Source organism: Labeo rohita, chromosome 8 (assembly GCF_022985175.1).
Source record: "Labeo rohita strain BAU-BD-2019 chromosome 8, IGBB_LRoh.1.0, whole genome shotgun sequence".
Classification (NCBI taxonomy): domain Eukaryota; kingdom Metazoa; phylum Chordata; class Actinopteri; order Cypriniformes; family Cyprinidae; genus Labeo; species Labeo rohita.
Genome location: NC_066876.1, coordinates 31,079,028 through 31,099,458, shown reverse-complemented (window position 1 = coordinate 31,099,458; position 20,431 = coordinate 31,079,028). Strand labels below are relative to the sequence as shown.

The 20,431-nt window shown below is 35.2% G+C and overlaps 2 protein-coding genes across 2 annotated transcripts in view; one reads left to right on the top strand and one right to left on the bottom strand.

The window, feature by feature from the left end:
- The first annotated feature begins 2 nt into the window (after positions 1–2).
- On the top strand, positions 3–14,568 carry mfsd14bb (major facilitator superfamily domain containing 14Bb). Its single transcript, XM_051117318.1, has 12 exons — positions 3–151; positions 615–710; positions 2,444–2,506; positions 2,692–2,819; positions 3,587–3,701; positions 5,285–5,503; positions 7,877–7,990; positions 8,908–8,979; positions 9,063–9,175; positions 9,280–9,377; positions 12,366–12,514; positions 12,591–14,568. Exons 1-12 carry the CDS (start codon positions 119–121, stop codon positions 12,804–12,806), a joined length of 1,416 nt encoding a protein of 471 aa, XP_050973275.1. The 5' UTR covers positions 3–118; the 3' UTR covers positions 12,807–14,568.
- The window catches only part of lrrc2 (leucine rich repeat containing 2), a 13,803-nt gene continuing 7,656 nt past the window's right edge, over positions 14,285–20,431 (bottom strand). The window contains exons 7-10 of the mRNA XM_051117336.1: positions 20,269–20,414; positions 20,041–20,193; positions 16,859–16,983; positions 14,285–15,521 (exon numbers count right to left, since the gene is read on the bottom strand). Coding sequence (XP_050973293.1) covers positions 15,472–15,521; positions 16,859–16,983; positions 20,041–20,193; positions 20,269–20,414 — 474 coding nt within the window. The 3' untranslated portion in view covers positions 14,285–15,471. The remainder of the gene's footprint in view (positions 15,522–16,858; positions 16,984–20,040; positions 20,194–20,268; positions 20,415–20,431) is intronic.

The window sequence follows — 20,431 nt, the reverse complement described above, 5'->3', positions numbered from 1 at the left end:
ATGTTAGAAAGTGGAAGAGAAGAGCGAGAGCGTTAACGAAAGCTGCTCGAATTAAAACAGCTTCGTTAATTAAATCCGATCGGGATGATTGATTTGTCGAGCAGAATGTGAGAGTCGGATGAAAAACATCATGCTGATCAAACACATCAGAGTGAGTGATGTCATCTCATCACACATAGTTAAACTCAGTGTTTTTACTGTTGTTGATTGTAATCTGCTAATAATAATCGGGTGTTTCGATGTTTGTTTTTATTTTTCGTGTTTTTTAGTTGAGTCTGATTATCTGTTTCTTTGTGTTGTGTGTTTTTGTCTGTCAAATGGTCCATATGGATATATAATGACAGATTAAAGTTCATGATTTCGTTGGTTTCTGTATGTAACCTTTAACCTTTGGTTTATAATGCGTCTATATTAAATACTAAACCCTCTCTCAGTTTATTCCTCATAATGTGAGTTTGATCTGATCAGTGGTTGTGTCAGAAACACTCCTGCTTCATTCTGTATGACCTGTCATTTGTTCAGCTGATGTTGTGTACATTATGTTTTGCTGGTGTATATATATGTATTGTGCATTAGACTGTATAGGTGTATTTAGTGTGGTTGTTGTGTTGCAGCAACGCAGTGTCGGCCGGGCGAAGGTGGCCCATGCAGTGGTGGTGATCTTCATGGAGTTTTTCGCCTGGGGTCTCCTGACCACCCCGATGCTGACAGTGAGCATTAAACACACCAATCTGAACTTTTTCTGATTTGTTATTGTTTAATTAATTAATGATCTGACCCAGAGATTAATTTTAACTGCAGTCTATGGGAAGAAAAAAGGAACATATGGCATATGCATGAATAACATACACATCATCACATCACAACTTAACATTTAGAAATGCATTGAATGATAATAATAATAATAAGGCAATTACAAGTAAGTTGCACTATAATAAATGATGTTACATAGCTAAAATTTATATACACTACCAGTCAAAAGTTTTTGGAAAGTAAGAATAATGTTTTTTAAAAGACCTTTCTTCTGCTCACCAAGTGACCATTTATTTGATCCAAGTTAGAAATAAAATTTGTTTTCATATTCTTACTATAAATAGCTGTTTACTATTTTAATATATTTTAAATTGTAATTTATTCCTGTGATCAAATCTGAATTTTCAGCATCATTACTCCAGTCTTCAGTGTCACATGATCCTTCAGAAATCATTCTAATATGCTTATTTGCCACTCAAGAAGCAGTTATTACTATTATTATTATTATTATTATTATTATTATTATTATTATTATTATTATCATTTAAATTATTATCACAATTTAAAGCATCCTTGCTAAATAAAAGTATTAATTTCTATAATTTCTTTTCTGGAAAAAAAAAATGATACTGACTCCAAGCATTTGTATGGTATAGTGTATAATGTTACAAAAGCTTTTTATTTCAGAGAAATGCTGATATTTGGATCTTTCTATTCATCAAATAATCATGAAAAAAATGTACTCAACTGCTTTAAACATTGATAGTAATATTAACAATAATAATCAGAAATGTTTGTTGAGCAGCAAATAAGCATATTAGAATGATTTCGGAAGGATCATGTGACACTGAAGACTGGAGTAATGATGCTGAAAATTCAGATTTGATCACAGAAATAAATTACATTTTAAAATATATTTGCATAGAAAACTGCTGTTTTAAATTGTAATAATATTTCACAATATTACTGTTTTTTTCTGTACCTTGGATCAAATATATATATGCTTTTATTATTAATTAAACCAGTGAATTTGAAATTGTCCTTTCATTTTTTAAAATATTTTTTTCTTAATGTGTATTTGAAACAGTGTCATTTTAATATCATTACTATATCATTACTATACTATTAGTTTTTATTAATATTATTAATTAGTGTTTATTTTTTATGTTTTCCATTTTCATTTTAACTTTAGGTAAATTTTTTTTTGTCCTTTTGTTGCATGTTTTTTTTCCCATTTTTGTTTTCTTTTATAAATATATCTGTATAATTTTTATTTTAGTTTTAACTTGTTATTTTAGTACATTAAATTGAACTAAATGAAAACGAGAAATGTTGCTATGATGGCTAGCTGAAATAAAGTTGTTTTTTTTTTTCTTTTTTTTTTTTTTTTAACTAAACGTTTATTTTATTTCAAGAAATGAACATTTTTTATGGTTTTAGTTTCAGTTTAAGCTTCAGTCAACTAGCCAAGCCAAGATTTTATCATACAAGTGTTCTTTCACTTTCTTTTATAGATAGAGACTTGAAAAATGTCCTCTAGTTTAATAATATGCACCTTCATGTAATGCACTGCAGATGCAAATGCAAAACAAAGTGTTCAGGAGATCATTCAAGTGCAAATGCAAACAGTGAAAGTGATATGAAACTCTTAATGGTGAGCGCTGTGTTTTCTGATGTTTCCTCATTCCAGGTCCTTCATGAAACATTTCCACAGCACACGTTTCTCATGAATGGCCTCATTCAGGGCGTCAAGGTGAATCTAGTGCATCTGTTGTCATGCATTTGCATGCATTCAATGTGTTGTAATTACAATATGTGATCATTATTTTCTGAAAAGGCCAAATATTAACTTTGTGCTGTTTTTGTTATTGACTAAAAGTCAGTGTTGCATTGCAGTGTGTTGTGTGTGTGTGTGTGATAACTGCAGTTTGTTTGCAGGGATTTCTGTCGTTCATGAGCGCTCCTCTGATTGGTGCCTTGTCTGATGTTTGGGGCAGAAAGAGCTTCCTGCTGCTCACAGTGTTTTTCACCTGCGCCCCCATCCCACTAATGAGGCTCAGCCCATGGTACGACCCGTGTGTGTGTGTGTTTTTGTGTGTGTGTGTGTGCCATCACATGACTCTCAAGTGACTAAAGCTCTTCAGGCATGTGTAAAAGTCACTGCAGCTCATTCTGCATGAGAGACAAACCCCTCTGTAATCCATTAAAAGGAATAGTTCAGCCGGAAATGAAAATGTGCTTACCCTCAGGCCATCTGAGATGTTGAAGAGATTTGTAGAAATGTGTCATTCCATCACTGTCTCACCAGTGCATCCTCTGCAGTTGAATGGGTGCCGTCAGAATGAGAGCTGATAAAAACATCACAATAATTCACATCACTCCAGTCCATCAGTTAACATCTTAAAAAGACAAATGCTAAAACAAATCCATCATTAAGACATTTTTAACTAAAATACATTAAGTCCATAATCCATTATAATGCTTCCTCCAGTAAAAAAAAAAGTGGTCTGGTCTGAATCAGGAGAGAAATGTGCACTGATCAAGCACCGTTTACAAGCCAAAACAGCTCTAAACAAATATGTGGCTGAATTTTGATGTGAGAAACAACAGGAGATGGACTTTTTCACTGGATGAAGCGTTGGATTTTAGCCTGAAGTAACACTTTTCAGCCAGTTTTCATTTTTGAGTGAACTGCACCTTTAAAGTTGAATGCATTGATTTAAAATGGTGTTTTTGTAGACCTGTTAATGTTTGTGCAGTTGAAATGTTTGACTTTGATTTAACATGCCAGCAGCATAAGTAATGTTTGTGTGTTTCTGTCTCTCTTCATCAGGTGGTTTTTCGCTCTGATGTCCGTGTCCGGACTTTTCTCTGTCACATTTTCTGTGATATTTGCATATGTAGCTGATATTACAGAAGAGAATGAAAGAAGCACAGCATATGGACTGGTAAGAACATCTGTCTCTGTTATGTGACGCATTTATAGAGGTTTAGTATAATCTCGTATGATGACTGTACTCAAAACAGAAATGGCTGTTTATGATGCATAGCGCACATTTTCTGTTTTAGGGCTGTCAAACGATTAATCGCGATTAATCGCATACAAAATAAAAGTTTAATTTGCCATATATATGTGTGTGTACTGTGTATAATTATTATGTATGTATAAATACAAACACATTCACGCAAATATTTAAGAAATATTTACAAGTATATATATTATAATTTTTATATCATTTATATTATATATAAATAAATATTTTGTACATAAATAATATATTTCTCTTAAATATATACATTAATTTGTGTGTATTTATATATACATAATAATTACAGACAGTACACACATATATATTAGGCAAACTCAAACTTTTATTTTGTATGCAATTAATCGTTTGACAGCCCTTGTTTTTTCATATATTTCTTTGGGGTATTGAGTAAAAAAAATCAGTACAATTCTTCAATTTTTGCAGTTAGTAAATAGTTTTTAGTATATACAGTAGTCAACATTTGAAATGGATCAAAACCTTTTGTTAAAGTTGTCCTAAAACCAAAACAATACACGTTCTTGTCTCAAGACTAGAGATGTTCCTTTTAACCGGTTAACCATTAACCGACAGAAAGAATTTTGACTCAATAGAGCAATAAGTTAAACGGTTTAAAAGCTCATTTATTTATTTATTAATTTATTTTCAGTAATTCATCAAAATATTTGACAACTTTTGTTGCATGGTTAAAATAAAATAAAATTGCATTTGTGAGAGGAAAAAAGGAAATCGCATAAACCTGTAAGTCAAATGTTATTATTACATTCAGAAATAGGCCTGATGCTGACGCAGAATGTTTACAAACACTATAAACATAGCTAATAATCAGTTAACGAGCGTCGGCTGGCAGTTAGGAAAAATAATCAAAATGAAAATCCCTGATTAGGACAACTTTGATTAACTTTTTTTTGATCCACTTCAAATGTTGATCACTATATTATGATTATGTGGAAAAATATGTTAAAACACTCCATTTAATGTAACTAAAAAGCTTATTTTAAATTGAAAATCTGTCTTTTCTTTTGCTCTTTGGATCCAGTCAAACACCCACACTTTAGCAAAAAAACATCTGGCTCAAGTTTTCTTTTTCTTCTGCCCTTGAAATCAGGCATCAAATAATGTCATGCATGTGAAAGTGGGTTAAGAATTGATCAAATAATTGTAACGTGGCTCAGATTCACACAGGAAACGTGTTTGTGGTGTTTTTCTGCTGATTAATGGAGGATAAAAGACTACTTCACCTTATAATTGCTTGTCAAAAGCAAAAAAGCATCATTTTTATGCATCATGCTCCAGCAAAACAGACCCTATTTTTGAAATGAGCAGCCAAAATTAGTTAAACAAGTACTGGATTTCATTCAGCAGATGTGATGCAGGACTGTTATAATCAGTGTCACTCCAGATGTGTTTTAGATGCTTTGTTTGTCTCATGTCCCGCTCACAGCATCGTCTTTCTGAACTGTCCTATTGGTCTTGGGTTTCAGGTTTCTGCGACATTTGCAGCGAGTTTAGTGACGAGTCCGGCTATAGGAGCGTTCCTGTCCTTCCAGTATGGAGACAGTCTAGTGGTTCTGCTCGCCACCATCATCGCAGTGGCTGATATTCTGTTCATCCTGCTGGTGGTGCCCGAGTCCCTGCCGGACAAAATGAGGCTGTCGTCATGGGGTTTGCCCATTTCCTGGGAGCAGGCCGATCCTTTTGCTGTGAGATACATATTTTATGGTTTTCTGTACTCTGTTTTGAATGCTAGTTATTGATGGAGACCTTTAGTTTTAAAGAAACTAAAGAACAAAAATGTACAGATAATGTACTCACCCCGTCGTCATCCAAGATGTTCACGTCTTTCTTCTTTAGTCGTAACGAAATTATGCTTTTTGAGGAAAACATCTCAGCATTTTTCTCCATATAATGGACTGATATGGTGCTTTGAGTTTGAACTTCCAAAATGCAGTTTAAATGCAGCTTCAAACGATTCCATATGCAGTTGTAAATGATCCCAGGCAAGGAAGAAGGGTCTTATCTAGCGAAACGATCAGTTATTTTCATTAAAAATAATACAATTTATATACACTCAAACGCTCATCTTTGTTTTTTCCGGTTCATGACAGCTAGGGTATGTCGAAACACTCGCATCTCATATTCTCCCTCAACTTCAAAATCGTCCTGTATCGTTGTTTTACCTTTTTTGTTAAGGGTGTTTGATCTTCTTTGCATGTTCACTTTTCAAAGACTGGTTTGGTACTTCTGCAGCGATGTAGGATGATTTTGAAATGATTTTTGAAGTTGAGGGAGAAAATACGATGGAGTTTTTCGACATACCCGAACTGTCTTGAACCAGAATAAACAGAGTTCAGGGAGAGCAAGACAAGACGAGCATTTGAGATTAAGAAGTATTTAAATTGTATTTTTTTTAAATGAAAATAACCAATTGTTTTGCTAGATAAGACCCTTATTTCTCGGCTGGGATTGTTTAGAGCCCTTTAAAGCTGCATTTTTGAAGCCGCATTTAAACTGCATTTTGGAAGTTCAAACTCAGGGCACCATAGTGCAGTTCATTATATGGAGAAACATGTTGAAATGTTTTACTCAAAAAACATAATTTCTTTTTAACTGAAGAAAGAAAGACACAAACATCTTGGATGACAAGGGGGTGAGTACATTATCTGTAAATTTTTGTTCTGGAAGTGGACTTCACCTTTAATAATGATGCACCAAAATGAATGTTTTACTGAAACTCTGAAGTTTTTTCCGAAACCCAAAGAAGAGTTTATGGTCACTTAAATGTGACATTATTAGCTATGTTTCCATCACCCTGTTGTTCTGCGCATTTTGAAGTATCGCATCCTAAACGAGTAATGAAAATGGCACATTTCGAATAAAAATCCCTTAATTTTTATGCTCGCTTGAGGTGGTTTTTGACTTTGACTTTTGACTTTGCGCTATGGGCCGGCAAACCTCATCTTACCAGTGGACCGATCTTGTTGCACAGCATCTGAAATGGTCATTATGAAAGGCCTGAGCAAAGTCTGTCGTCAGAGTATTTCTGTATAATTGCCTCCCAGAGCTGTCTTGGACGACTGCGTTCCCAAACAGCAGGCATCCACCTCCAAAAGAAATGATCACATTTATTGTGTTTCGTCTGCTCGCTCTAAGGCGCAAGTAATTTCTTATATATGATGATTATTATTTTCAGTGGTTTCTCCTACTTTTCTTAGTAATACATAGTGTCAGTGTATCAGGAAGTGATGCTTTTTTTCTCTTTCACTTGTTGGATGGAAACGGTGCTTATTTGCAAATGTTTTATGCGATTGTTCCAATTTTTGCGCATAAGTTAAATTCACAACTTTGGATGGAAAACCAGCTATTGATCTCAAGCTCTTTTATTGATTATTTTATTATCTTTTATTATCTTTCTGCGGTTGAATTATTTCAATGAGTTATGATTTTTCTGATGTTAACTCATGTTTATTTGATGCTGTAACTAGTAGTAAAGAAGATGAGATGACATTAAATAGGAGCAAAAACACATTTTGTGCATTGATTTAGTAATAAAACTGACAGAATTTGAAAGCTGAGACTTTGTTGCATATCAAAAGTAACAAAACACAAAGATTGTTGTAGTTATTAGATGGCAGGAGATACAAATAATGTTTAGTGAAGTTTTGTTTAACTAAAAAAAAAAGATTTAAGAATCAATATCAGTTCTGATTAAAATCAAGAAACTGATTTTGTTAACCCAGCACTAACGTTGTTAACAGTGTAATTTATGCATGTTGTGTGCAAGAAACAGACTCTGATAATGCATTAAAACATACAAATTAAACGTCACTCTTTCTTTTTATTTCTGGGCATCCGACACCTTTTTTCTATTTTGGCTGAAAATCTTTGGTTACCAAAATTTCGGTACATTAATAGTTTTGAAACTCACCTTTATGAAAGAGTCTTTATTCAATCTATTGTAGAAGTCCACATCTAATGGCAAATAATGAAAAATAATAAATTTCAGATATTGTGTTATATTCTGTCAGCTGTTGTGAAATGTCACTCCAGTGTCAAACTCTTGTTTTGTGTGTTAGTCTCTGAGGAAGGTGGGTAAAGACTCAACAGTGCTGCTCATCTGTGTCACAGTGTTCCTTTCGTATCTGCCTGAGGCCGGACAGTATTCCAGCTTCTTCCTCTATTTGGGACAGGTATGTGTCACGAAACGATGCTCACAGCCCATTTCACTCCTGCAGTGTGCCGTATGTCAGAAAACAGTTTTTCTGCTTCAGTTTTTTTTTTGTCTTGTTTTCCAGTCCAAATATCTAAACACCCTTAAATCAAGATATATTTAGTGGAGATACAAAATGACTTAAGATATTAAGGCCCGGTTTCACAGACAGGGCTTAGCCTAAGCCAGGATTAGGTCATAGTTCAATTAGGATATTTAAGTAATTTTTTTTAACATGCATTAGGTAAAAACATTACTGGTATGCATCTTGAGACAAAACAAAGGCACTTACATGTTTTAAGATCTGTCAGTGCAAGTGTCTTTCAGTTGAAACAGCTCAGCATTAGGTTTTAGCCTAGGACTAGGCGTAAGCCTTGTCTGTGAATTTATCAAATTGAAGCGAATTTATGCTTAAAACAAGAAAAAAAAAATTTGCTAATGGGGTCATAAAAAAAAAGTTTTTTTTTTTTTTTTTGACCCAACTGACAAGTTTTTTCAGTTTTAAGCATAAACTCACTTTGATTTTTTTAATTTAGGGATATCTTTAGTTTTTGAGTAAAGATGTTTTATCTGAAACCCAAATAAATTTTATTTAAGAGTTTTTGGTCACTGAATGCATTTCCTAAATTAAATGTGGAATTTCTGCGGTTTAATCACTGATTGGTGGATCACATGATTCATTTCAATTTGTTCAAGTTGTTGTGATTTTTCTGATGTTAACTCATGTTTATTTGCTGCTGTAACTAGTAGTAAAGAGCATGAGATGACATTAAAGGGCAGCAAAAACACATTTAGTGCACTGATTTAGTGATAAAACTGACAGAATTTGAAAACTGAGACTGAGAATTGTACAACTTGACTTGAGCCCGACGTCAGAAACTGTGCGTCTTGTTTCAGGTCATTAACTTCTCATCAGGAGCGATTGCAGGGTTTATTGCGATGGTGGGAATCCTGTCCATCGTTGCGCAGGTATGGACCTTCAGCTCCACACACTCATTTATGAGATGATATACAGTTGTTTTTCAGTCCTTCATGATTATGTGTATTTGCAGACATTACTGTTAAGCGTTCTAATGAAGAAGATAGGAAATAAAAACACAGTACTGCTGGGACTCGGATTTCAGCTTTTCCAGCTGGCCTGGTACGGCTTCGGGTCTGAACCATGGTGAGGAGCGTCTGAATTTATAGAGTCTGGCATTGGTTGTAATGTAAAATGAGCATTGTGAATGGTGTGAGTCACTGGGTTTAAAATAACTCTGTTGAGTGCAGGATGATGTGGGCGGCCGGTGCCGTCGCCGCTGTGTCCAGTATCACCTTTCCTGCCGTGAGCGCGCTGGTGTCCCGCTGCACGGATCGCGACCAGCAGGGTGAGAGATGAAACGCAACATCATACTCATCAAAATCACGTTCTTACTCAGTATTTTTCTTGTTTTCCAGTGCATTAACATTCTTAAATCATGATGCATTTACTTGAGCAGCAAAATAACTTCTTGTTGAAGTCTTGTTTTCTGAAATATGCATGAAATTTAAGTTAATTTATGATTAGAACAAGAGAAAATATCTGTTAGTGGGGTCAGAAAAAAATAATTTCTGCAGTTGTGAACGTAATTTGGTTTATGATGAGTTCATGCTGGAAATTGTTGAAATTTCACTGGTTCAGCTTTTGAGAGAAGTTTCCGGTTTTCATAATGTAACGAGTTTAATTTATATGATAAATTAAATACATCAGGAAACTAGAAGAGGTTAAAGGGGTCATTGGATGCAAAGTTAAGTTTTGCATGTTGTTTGAAATGGGGATGTGCGCAACGACTAATTTGCTAGTCGTTTAAACGAAAGTTTTGTATCCGACTAGTTGACTAGTCTAAAAGCAAAATACCCCCAAAAGATGGTAAGAAAAAACCAGAGAAAAACCGTGCGCTTAATTGCCTCACGTTATCATCATTTAATTTTAGGCGGTCGTTAAAAAGGAAACAAAAGAAGAGCATACACTCAATGTCAGCCACTGCATAGCTTATTTCTTTAAGATAATCGAAAAGCAAGAGTTTTTAGAAAGCGCCTGGACATCCCACACCACCACCAAAGTGGATCTTCGTTTAGAGGAGTAGATGGCACGGACGGGATCGCAGCGGTGGCAAGTTGTAGTGAATGCCGTGACTGACATTTGCTGCTTTGGCTAGGCTCTAAGCTAACACCTACGACGTGCCTGTTATGCATTGCTCCAGTACGGTTATTGTAAGCCAATTTGATATTACACCGTTTACACAAAACTTTTCCGATTCCTTCTAATTCAAAATAATCCCACATTTTAGTCTTTTGCGTGGTCATGAGGTCTCTGTAAGGGCATGCGAGGTCTGAGGTAAAAACATAGTTTTCGCCCAGATACACTTTTAAAATAATGCATTATTTTTCAAACGTTTAATTTTAACTTATTTGTTAAATGTTTTAAATGTAACGTTTAAAATTATGGCAATTTCAATGATAAAATCATGTTTGTTGGTTTTTTTTTTTTCTGTCGTGTAGTCGACTGTTGTTTTCAGTGTCGACTAGAAGCTGTACCGTTTAGTCGACTAGTCGACTAGACCCGCACATCCCTAGTTTGAACATTAATGTGTGTTGGCAGTGTATGTACACATCTATCCTATAATGACAAAAGTCCATGCAGTGGTTTTTAATTAATCTGTAAAAATAATATCCCCGTTTTCAAATCGAGCCGTTCTCAGATGCCTGTCGGTGTGTTGTCACACCAACAGAGGCCGCTCCCACGATAGTTGATTGACATGAGCGTCTTACCTCAGACCCGCCTTAAATCAGCTGTAAAAGTCCGACCTCCATTGTTTCGATGCAGGAGCAGGGATGTAAGTTAGACAAGAATATCTCTGATTGAGCGATTGAGGTGTTGTGTTGCTGGATGTAATAATGAACATAGTGGTCGTCATTTACTCCCGACATCTGAGCCGCTGAAGATGCAGTGGATTACGTTTATTTGTGAAGGGAACGCGCCTCCGACCTACATATATCTGTGTATGTTTGCACAAATCATTTGTGATTCAGCTTCACTTACAGCAGAAGTGAATATAAGGGGTTTTTTATGCATCTGTGCGATTACCTTTCCTTATAACATGCTAGTTAGCAAGTTTAGCGGCTAAACGCAGCTAAAGTAAACTGGCTTGTCACTCCACAAAGAGAAGAGAGGGGTGGGGCGAGCAGAGCTCATTAACATTTAAAGCAACCTGGACCAGAACAGGACCTTAAAGAATCATATCAACTTGTGGAAAATGGGCATCTGATGACCGTGCAACCATGCAATTTGATGTTCTCTTGATTTGTGCTTTTGTGAAAGTGCGATATGTAAAAAGAGGTTTGTAAAATGACAATAATCGTGATTAATAATTTTGCTCAAAAATTACATACACTGCAAATGTTACTTTTACATTAAGCAATGTAAAATTTATTTAATTTATTTATTTTTTATGTGTAGTTTTCTGATTATCTATACAAAATTAAATTGAAACAAAAATATCTGCTAATTGGGGAAAGAAAAATGATCTTAATTCAAACAGGACAATTTTTTATTTTTTGCCCCATTGACAGATATTTCTTCTCATCTTAAGAAAAACTTAAATTTGATACATTTCTCAGAAAACTAGACTTAATGTCATTTTGCTTCTCCAGTAAATGTATCTTGATTTAAGAATCCTCAGATATTTGTACTGGAAAACAAGACAGAAATACTGAGTAAGAAAATAATTTTTGTTTTTTTTCATTATTTTGTGTAATATGTATTTGGTTATATACAGTGTTGGCAAAAGTTACTTTTAAAAGTACTGCATTACAATATTGCATTACTCCCTTAAAAAGTAACTAATTCTGTTACTTAGTTCCTTTTTCTGTAAAGTAATGCTTTACGATACTTTTGCATTACTTTTTCTAATCTGGGTTGGGCTTGCTTGGTTTTTTTTGTTTTTTTTTATTAAATATAAAAAATTATATTTTTGACAAAATGGAAAAGCCATTTCACACCAAAAGTGAAATGAATAACCCTTAGGCTGCAGGAAATATAATTCTCAATTTCTCTCAACATTGGGACTGGAGAGCTGTCAGTCAATACATGGAAAAAAACAGTGTAACTGGTGCTACTTATTTAAAAAAGTAACAGATATTTTCTTGTAAATTAAAAAGTGCGTTGCTTAAATACTGATTATGTAACTTGTGTTACTTGTAATGCATTACCCCAACACTGTTTATATATTTATTTCTTAGTTTTATTTATTTATGTTGGCTATTTCTTTGTTTTTAGCAATGCACACACCAAGCAATATTCCAGGGATTGATTGTTTGTATTTGTTGTGTTTTAGGAGCCGTTCAGGGCATGATCACAGGGATTCGAGGTCTGTGTAACGGACTTGGCCCGGCCATGTTCGGATTCATATTCTTCCTCTTCAACGTGGAACTAAAGGAGATGAGCCCCATGCAGCCAAACCCTGTTTCACCTGACACTGAAGAGGTACGAGAGCCCTCTGAGCAAAATCACTCTATATGAAGTCTGTATTTCTATACAGTGTTTGTCTTTTATCTTTCAGAAGCGTGTGATTCCAGGTCCTCCCTTCCTGTTTGGTGCGTGTACGGTTATTCTGGCTCTGCTGGTGGCGGTTTTCATTCCGGTTCAACACGTGCCGGCGGTGAAGACATGCAGCACGCGTGTGATGACTGAGCCTGCAAGCGGCGTCACGGAGAACGGATCGGTTCCTGTGAGTGACGAAGACAACGAGCCTCTTTTACAGGACAGCAGTTTATAAACCGAACAGGAAACTCCCGGTTTGGGTTTTATTCCAGCAGTGTGTCTGACTAGGCTTTTTACAGAATGTCTAAATGTCTGTCTTTTTTTTTTTTTTTTTTTTATCCTTCGGTCTTTGAAAGAGAATGTGCCTTCTCCATATTTTGGCTTACACTGCAAAAAAAGTTTTTTCTCAATATTTCTGTCTTGTTTTCAAATCAAGATACATTTACTTAAAAAGCAAAATAACGCTTATTAATGCTTAAAACAAAAAAAGAATACCTGTGTGGTCAGAAAAAAAAAATTAAGTTGATTTTTCTGAGCCCATTGGCAGATATTTGTTCTTTTTTTATAAGTCATTTTCCTTTTCAAGTTAATGTATCTTGATTTAAAAAATCTTTAGATATTTATACTGTAAAACAAGACAAAAATACTAAATAAGAAAGTGGTTTTTGCAGTGTAGTTCATGTGCTGCCGTGTATCTGAATGTAAACTGTAGTCCTTTACTATATTACTATATAACGGCGCTTAACTTGTACAGACTGCAATAATAATGTCATAGTTAGTTAAGAGCATTTAAACATGCAGTGCACGTACAGCCAGAGCGCAGCGTCTTTTATCGATAAACAGCACAAAATGGACATAATCATTGTTCTTTAGGTCAGGTGCAGCTTTGATAGATGAATTATTACAAAGTTAATGTATTTAATCTGTAAGTCATTTATGAGCACCAGCTACTCAACACAGAGCTGCTACCTCACAATCGACTTGATTTAAAGGCCAAAAATTAAAATATGCTGAAAATGTGCACACCTGAGCATCAGATTTGAGAAAAAGGTGTCATTGCATGACTGTCTGACCAGTGGATCCACTGAAGTGAATGGGTGCCGTCAGAACGAGAGTCCAAATAGCTGATAAACACCACTCCAGTCTGTCAGTTAACATCTTGAGAAGACAAAAAAAATGTTTTATTAGCTGTTTGGAATCTAATTCTGACAGCACCCATTCACTGCAATGGATCCACTGGTGTGAGCACATTTTCCGCACGTTCTGGCTAAACTATTCCTGTAAGACATTAAATGTTTCTGTGTTGCTGATGTCCTGATATCATTTCCAGTATATTTCCAGAGGTCTGAATTATATGTTTTTAAAACAGCTTTACTGATTTATCATTGCTTTCTAACAGAGCAGACTCTTACTGACTTTTATGTGAATTTATTTAATTAAAAAGTGTTTTTTTTTTGCATGTTTAAAGCAGAATTCGGTTTCCAAACACATTGCGACTCCATTAGCAACAGATGATCTGATCATTTGCATTTTATCATGTTACACACCGCAGCAATAACCATGACGATGGTAACAAATCCATGATGATTTCTGCTTTATTGATGTACTTTTGCAGCACAGAGCAGAGGAAATGTTTCAATTGCCAATTCTGGGGACCTGATTATGATGCATACTTGAAAATGATGTCAGAGCAGAAGTCTAGATGTGACTCTATTTATGCAATCGGTGCTGTAGATTGATGTGCACTGACTCGAGATGGTCTTAGTCCCACTAAAGTAATTTTAGATGTTTTCCAATGAACTGCACTTTGTTTTTTAATGATGTTTCGGCTCTAGGTGCCATTCTTCATGTCTATGCAGCCATTCCTCGAAGACTGGTTTGTAGATGCCTTCTGATGAGATTTTATTGATGTGTTCGATGCACATTAAGCATTCGTTTGTTATGAGCGTTCGTTGAGCTTTTCATTGATCAATGTTTAAATAAATCATTTCACATTCCAGGATTGGATTTATAATTTTTGACACTGACAGAGAAACTTGAGGTGTTTGCATGTCGTATTTATTCCTGAAGGCAAGATAGGAAATTGTGGATTTGATTTGGTTAATTACAATAAATTAAAATGACATCTTTTTTTTTTTTTTAAATATCTTATAAAACATTGACTTCCAGACAGAAGGTTCAACCATGATTCATCATCATCATCATCATCATGCTGTGAAACGTTTGGTCACATCAAACAAACTAAACAATGGAAATCTTCACAGAAAACCAAATCAAATGGGTTTGGGATCAGTTTTGAGCTAGTTTCAACTAGTAAGAATGATAAATGCAGTCAAAAAGGAAAATATGAACTTCAAACCTACTACTAGCTGTTTTTCTTAAATGTGACCCTGGACCACAAAACTTTAAGTAGAATGGGTCAATTGATCAATTTTTCTGCCAAAAATCATTTGGATGTTAAGTAAAGATTTGGAAATTAAATATATTAAAACTTAATGTTTGATTAGTAATATGCATTGCAAAGAACTTCATCTGGACAACCTCAAAGGTGATTTTCTCAATATTTTGATTTTTTTTGCACCCTCAGATTTCAGATTTTCAAATAGTTGTATCTCGGGCCAAATATTGTCCTATCCTACTATTTATACAGCTTTCAGATGATTTTTAAATCTCTATTTTAAAAAAAAGGGTTTTGTGGTTCAGGGTCACAAATAGTAAACACTGCTACAGAAGAAACCCAAACCCCTGAGATACTAACAGCTTGGCATCCCGTGTAACCTGCATTTTAGTTTTAATTGAACTCGGAATGAGAAAACTAATAAATAGACTCCAATGGAAGCATTTAAAACACACTGAAATCAATCTGTGTCATATTTACACTTGCAGACGTTCATCTGGTTCTACAGCAGGCAGCTCAAGGTGACTTTAGTGGTGTATGCCGGCTGAGTGTCTGAAAAAGAGTCATTTGGGGAAGAATTAGCTAAAGCTTAATATTTGCAAATGATGCACAAACTGTTTTCCGAATGAACTGGGTGCAGCAGCTCTTTGATGCAGTGAAAAAATGGCTTTGCATTTACTTGTAAACAGCTTGGCTGTTGCAAATACTTGTAACTGCTAGTAAATAGTAATTACAAAGAAATGGCAAGCAACACTTTGAATTAAATATTGTCAAGTAGAAAGACTCAAGACATAATGCTATTGTAAAAATGCTCCAATAATCTTTGTTTTTTTTATTTTACAATTTAAAAGAATCAGCATGTTTGGGCAGAATTTTTGAATTGGCTCCTTTTTAATTCATATATATATATATATATATATATATATATATATATATGTGTGTGTGTGTGTGTGTGTGTATGATATACTATCGCTTGTAATGTTTCTTAAAGACGTCCTTTATGCTCATTAAGACTGCATTTTTTAAATCAAAAATACAGAAAAAAACCCCCAATATAAAATAATGTTTTTTTTAATATACTTTGTTTAACATATAATTTATTCCTGTGATGCAAAGTTGAATTTTCATCAGCTTTTACTCCAGTCTTGTGTCACATGATCCTTCAGAAATCATTCTAATATGCTGATTTATTATTAGAATTATCAGTGTTGGTTTTTTTGCAACCTGTGATTCTATTTTTCAGGATTCTTTGATGAATAACAAGTTAAAAAGAAAAGCATTTATTCAAAATATAAATCTTGTCTAACAATATAAATCTATTCTGTCCCTTTTTATTAATTTAACACATCCTTGGTGAATAAACATATTAATTTCTTTCAAAAAAAGAAAGAATAAAAATGTATTGACCCCAAACCTTTGATCATTTTAAATAAATGTTGTTCTTTTTAATCTTTTATTGCTGAAAAAAGTATCACATGTTACAAAAAATATTAAGCAGCACAACTGTTTCCAACACTGGTAATTCTAATAATAAATCAGCATATTAGAATGATTTCTGAAGGATCATGTGACACTTAAGACTGGAGTAACAGCTGGTGAAAATTCAGCTTTGCATCATAGGAATAAATTATATTTTAAAGTATGTTAAAATAAAAACTATTATTTTATATTGTAATAACATTTTTACTGTATTACATTTTTTTTCTGTATTTTTGATCAAATGAATGCAGCCTTGATGAGCATAAGGAACGTCTTTAAAAACCATTCAAAATCTTACTGATCCCAAACTTTTGAGCGGCAGTATATATATATATGTATATTTGCATCCTTTTTGCTTCTTTGATTCATATTCAGTTCATGGATGTATCATTATCGTTCATCATTCTCACCTCTGTCTTGAAGAGTTTCGATGTATGTCTTCATGAACTCCTTGTCACGCTCATCTTGAGTTTCTATGTCTATGTTCATCTCTTCATTCTCAGTGTTTATTGGATTGTCATATAATCGGATGAATCTGGAACAGAAAGAGTGTTTTCAGGGGTTTGGACAGCAGCAGCTACTCCTGTTTTATTCTAAAAATAACACAGGATGAGACACGTCCTGCTCTGATGCCCTTCATTTGATTGTAGTACATACTATTCTCTTCTATTTAAATGCTTTGCAAGCCAACACAAAGAGGAGCGTTTCTTAGAGGAGCGTAATTCTTTTAAGAGAGAATGCAAATGTTTGTGAACAAACAGAAATGTATTACTAGCAAATGCAAGTTTAACACAATTAACTGATGGAGGCTGATCTGGATATGAGTCTTAAAGGAGAAGTCCACTTTCAAAACAAAGATTCACATGTAATGTACTCACCCCCTTGTTATCCAAGATGTTCATGTCTTTCTTTCTTCAGTCGTAAAGAAATTTTTTTGAGGAAAAGCATTTTTCTCCAACTGATATGGTGTCCCGAATTTGAACTTTCAAAATGCAGTTTAAATGCAGCTTCAAACGATCCCAAATGCAGTTGTAAACGATCCTAACCGAGGAAGAAGGGTTTTATCAAGCGAAACGGTCGGTTATTTTAATAAAAATAATACAATTTATATACTTTTTAATCACAAACGCTCATCTTGTCTTGCTCTCCCTGGACTCTGCGTATTCTGGCTCAAGACAGTTAGGGTATGTCGAAAAACTCCCATCTCATGTTTTCCCTCGACTTCAAAATTGTCCTGTATCCTGTTTTACCTTTTTTGTTAAGGGTGTTTGATCTTCTTTGCATGTTCACTTTGCAAAAACTGGGTCGGTACTTCTGCAGCGATGTAGGATGATTTTGAAATTACTTTTGAAGTTGAGGGAGAAAATACGATTGGAGTTTTTCAACTTACCCTAAACGTCTTGAGCCAGAATACACAGAGTTCAGGGAGAGCAAGACAAGATGAGCGTTTGAGATTAAAAAGTATTTAAATTGTATTTTTTTTAAAATGAAAATAACCAATCGATAGGACCCTTCTTAATCGGATGGGATCGTTTACAACTGCATTTTGGAAGTTCAAACTCGGGGCACCATATCAGTCCATTATATGGAGAAAAATCCTGAAATGTTTTCCTCAAAAAACATAATTTCTTTACGACTGAAGAAAGAAAGACATGAACATCTTGGATGACAAGGGGGTGAGTACATTATGTGAATCTTTGTTTTGGAAGTGGACTTTTCCTTTAAGTAGGCCATATACCCAGCAGTTTATTTTTTTTTAACATGCTTTTAATTTTTTTATGTGTACTGTGCAGTATAAAAACAGAAGTGCACTATAATGATAGCTCTTACAAACTTCTGGATCGACTTATTTGAACACTTAGGGAGGACATTCTCAGGGGTTCAGGGGCGTAGTGCTGAAACCTTATTGTAATTGTTAAAATGGTCACGGATGAGTGATTTCCGCATAAAAACTGATTGTGCAGACCAGACCGTACATCGTAAAGACTTGAAACTTGGAGGGATGGTAGTACTCATACCGCCTACAACATCACCAATGCTCACCCCATTTGGCCTGACGGGGGGGCGCTACAGCGATCAAAAGTACGAAATTGCTCAGAACTTCTAAAACGTCAGTTGCAGGCTCAAGTGTCTTATGTCACTGGAATCCTTGGCTCACGCCAGACAAAATGCCTCATATTCGATTGTGAGCTGGGTTTTTGCTTTTTTACTTTTGTGAACTAGTCCTAGGTTCTTGGCCCGATCATAACCAAACCAGTGCAGAAAAATTCTCTGGAGAGTGAATATCAATAATTATCAAAAAAAAGTTGAACTTCCAATCCTCTGTCGCAAAGAGACGCCAAAACGCTTGAAAGGGGGCGGGGCCATTTTTAGTAAAATGCCTATAACTCCTGAGCGGAATGAGATATCGCACTTATGTAAGAGTTCAATATGAGGTCGCAGGACAAAGAGAAAAAAACATAAAAATGGCTATACCTATGCAACCATTTGTCCTATCAACATGAAAATCACTGTGCACGGTTTTGGTCCAAAGTGCCACAAGTGTCTATAAGAACATTTGCGTATCTCAAAAAAACAGTTAAACAAGGTTAATGGAGGCTGGTCAGAACAAAACTCAGTGGGCATGTTCGACTCAAGGCCCCCAAAGGTCTGAGAGAAATTTGAACGAAATCAGCCACTGGGGGGCGATATCGCATTTTTCAAAGGCATAAACCATTGTACGTTGCACAGTTTTTCGTTCATTTGCGCAATATATTTATATCATACCATAGAACTTCTCATTCCGGACAACTTTGCCTCTAGAACCACTGCTGTCAATCAAATTGTTTGTTAAATGCCTGAGATGTAAAAAACCTACTTTTGCAAACTAGTTATATGTTTTTCACTCATTCTGGGAAAAACCAATGCAGTACAATTCTCTGGAGTCTCCAGGCCAATAATTATCAAAAAATGTTGAAATTTACTCTTTGAGAAGCTGTAACAGGGTTGTTTAGAATAGAGGCCTGTCCAAATATACCCAAAATCCTATAAAGCCTAAATGAAAACTCAAAACTTCACCAATCCTGCTGAGCACATGTGACAGGTGATTCTAAACACGCATGCAAAGTTTTAAGGAGATTTGACCACAGCTGGCGTCATAAACGTTAAAAAACATAATATTTCTATGGTACCCCAGATAGCACATGTACGTCTGCAAGATGTCTGTTAAAGATCTCTTGATCTGGAAAGCATCTGCTGTGTACAAACGTCTGGCAGACGTCTGTAAGATGTCAGTTTTACATACATTCTAAATCATAAACATCTTAAAGACATCTAATAGACGTCTATTTGACATCTGATAGGGAACATCCAATAGACGTATTGCATATGAGCAAACTATGTCTTGCAGATGTAAATGCAGATGTCTAATAGACGTCTCCGAGATGTATGTGTGCTATCAGGGACGGTGACCAGACGTGCCACTTCCCAGGGACACGTTCAGCACAGGATTTCTAAATTGCTTAAAATAACCAGGTGCTGGCTGTTTGCACTGCACGGTTGATCATTGTAGGAATTTTTCTGTCTGGGTTGGCTCTGTAGGGTTTACACTTACTTGATTTTAGGATTGTCGACTAATTGTGAGGGGATGCTGTACAGCTCGTCTGCGCTGATGATGAACATCTTCAGATGGATGAGGTTCGTCATGGTCATCGGCACGTATCGCACTTTGTTTTTATGAAGGAACAGCGTTTCTAACGATTCGAGCCTGATGAGGACAGATTCACAGTGTCAGGCACATGATGAACAGATGATAATGAACGGAAATACTGCAAACGCACACCTGTCAACGTCCTCCGGCAGGTCTTTGAGTCTGTTGTTGCTGATGTCCAAAAACTTCAGGTTTTCCATGCGAAGCACGCAGATGGGAATACTGGCAAACTGATTCTCTGCCATGTCTAAGTGCTTCAGTTTTTTGAGATTACTCAGCTGAAAATAAATTGTTT

Excerpts from the sequence above, each read along its gene's own strand:
- mfsd14bb (XM_051117318.1), top strand. The coding sequence starts at position 119 with ATGAAAAACATCATGCTGATCAAACACATCAGA. Across the intron at positions 152-614 it reads TGCTGATCAAACACATCAGA|CAACGCAGTGTCGGCCGGGC; the intron begins GTGAGTGATGTC and ends GTTGTGTTGCAG. Across the intron at positions 2,820-3,586 it reads CTAATGAGGCTCAGCCCATG|GTGGTTTTTCGCTCTGATGT; the intron begins GTACGACCCGTG and ends TCTCTTCATCAG.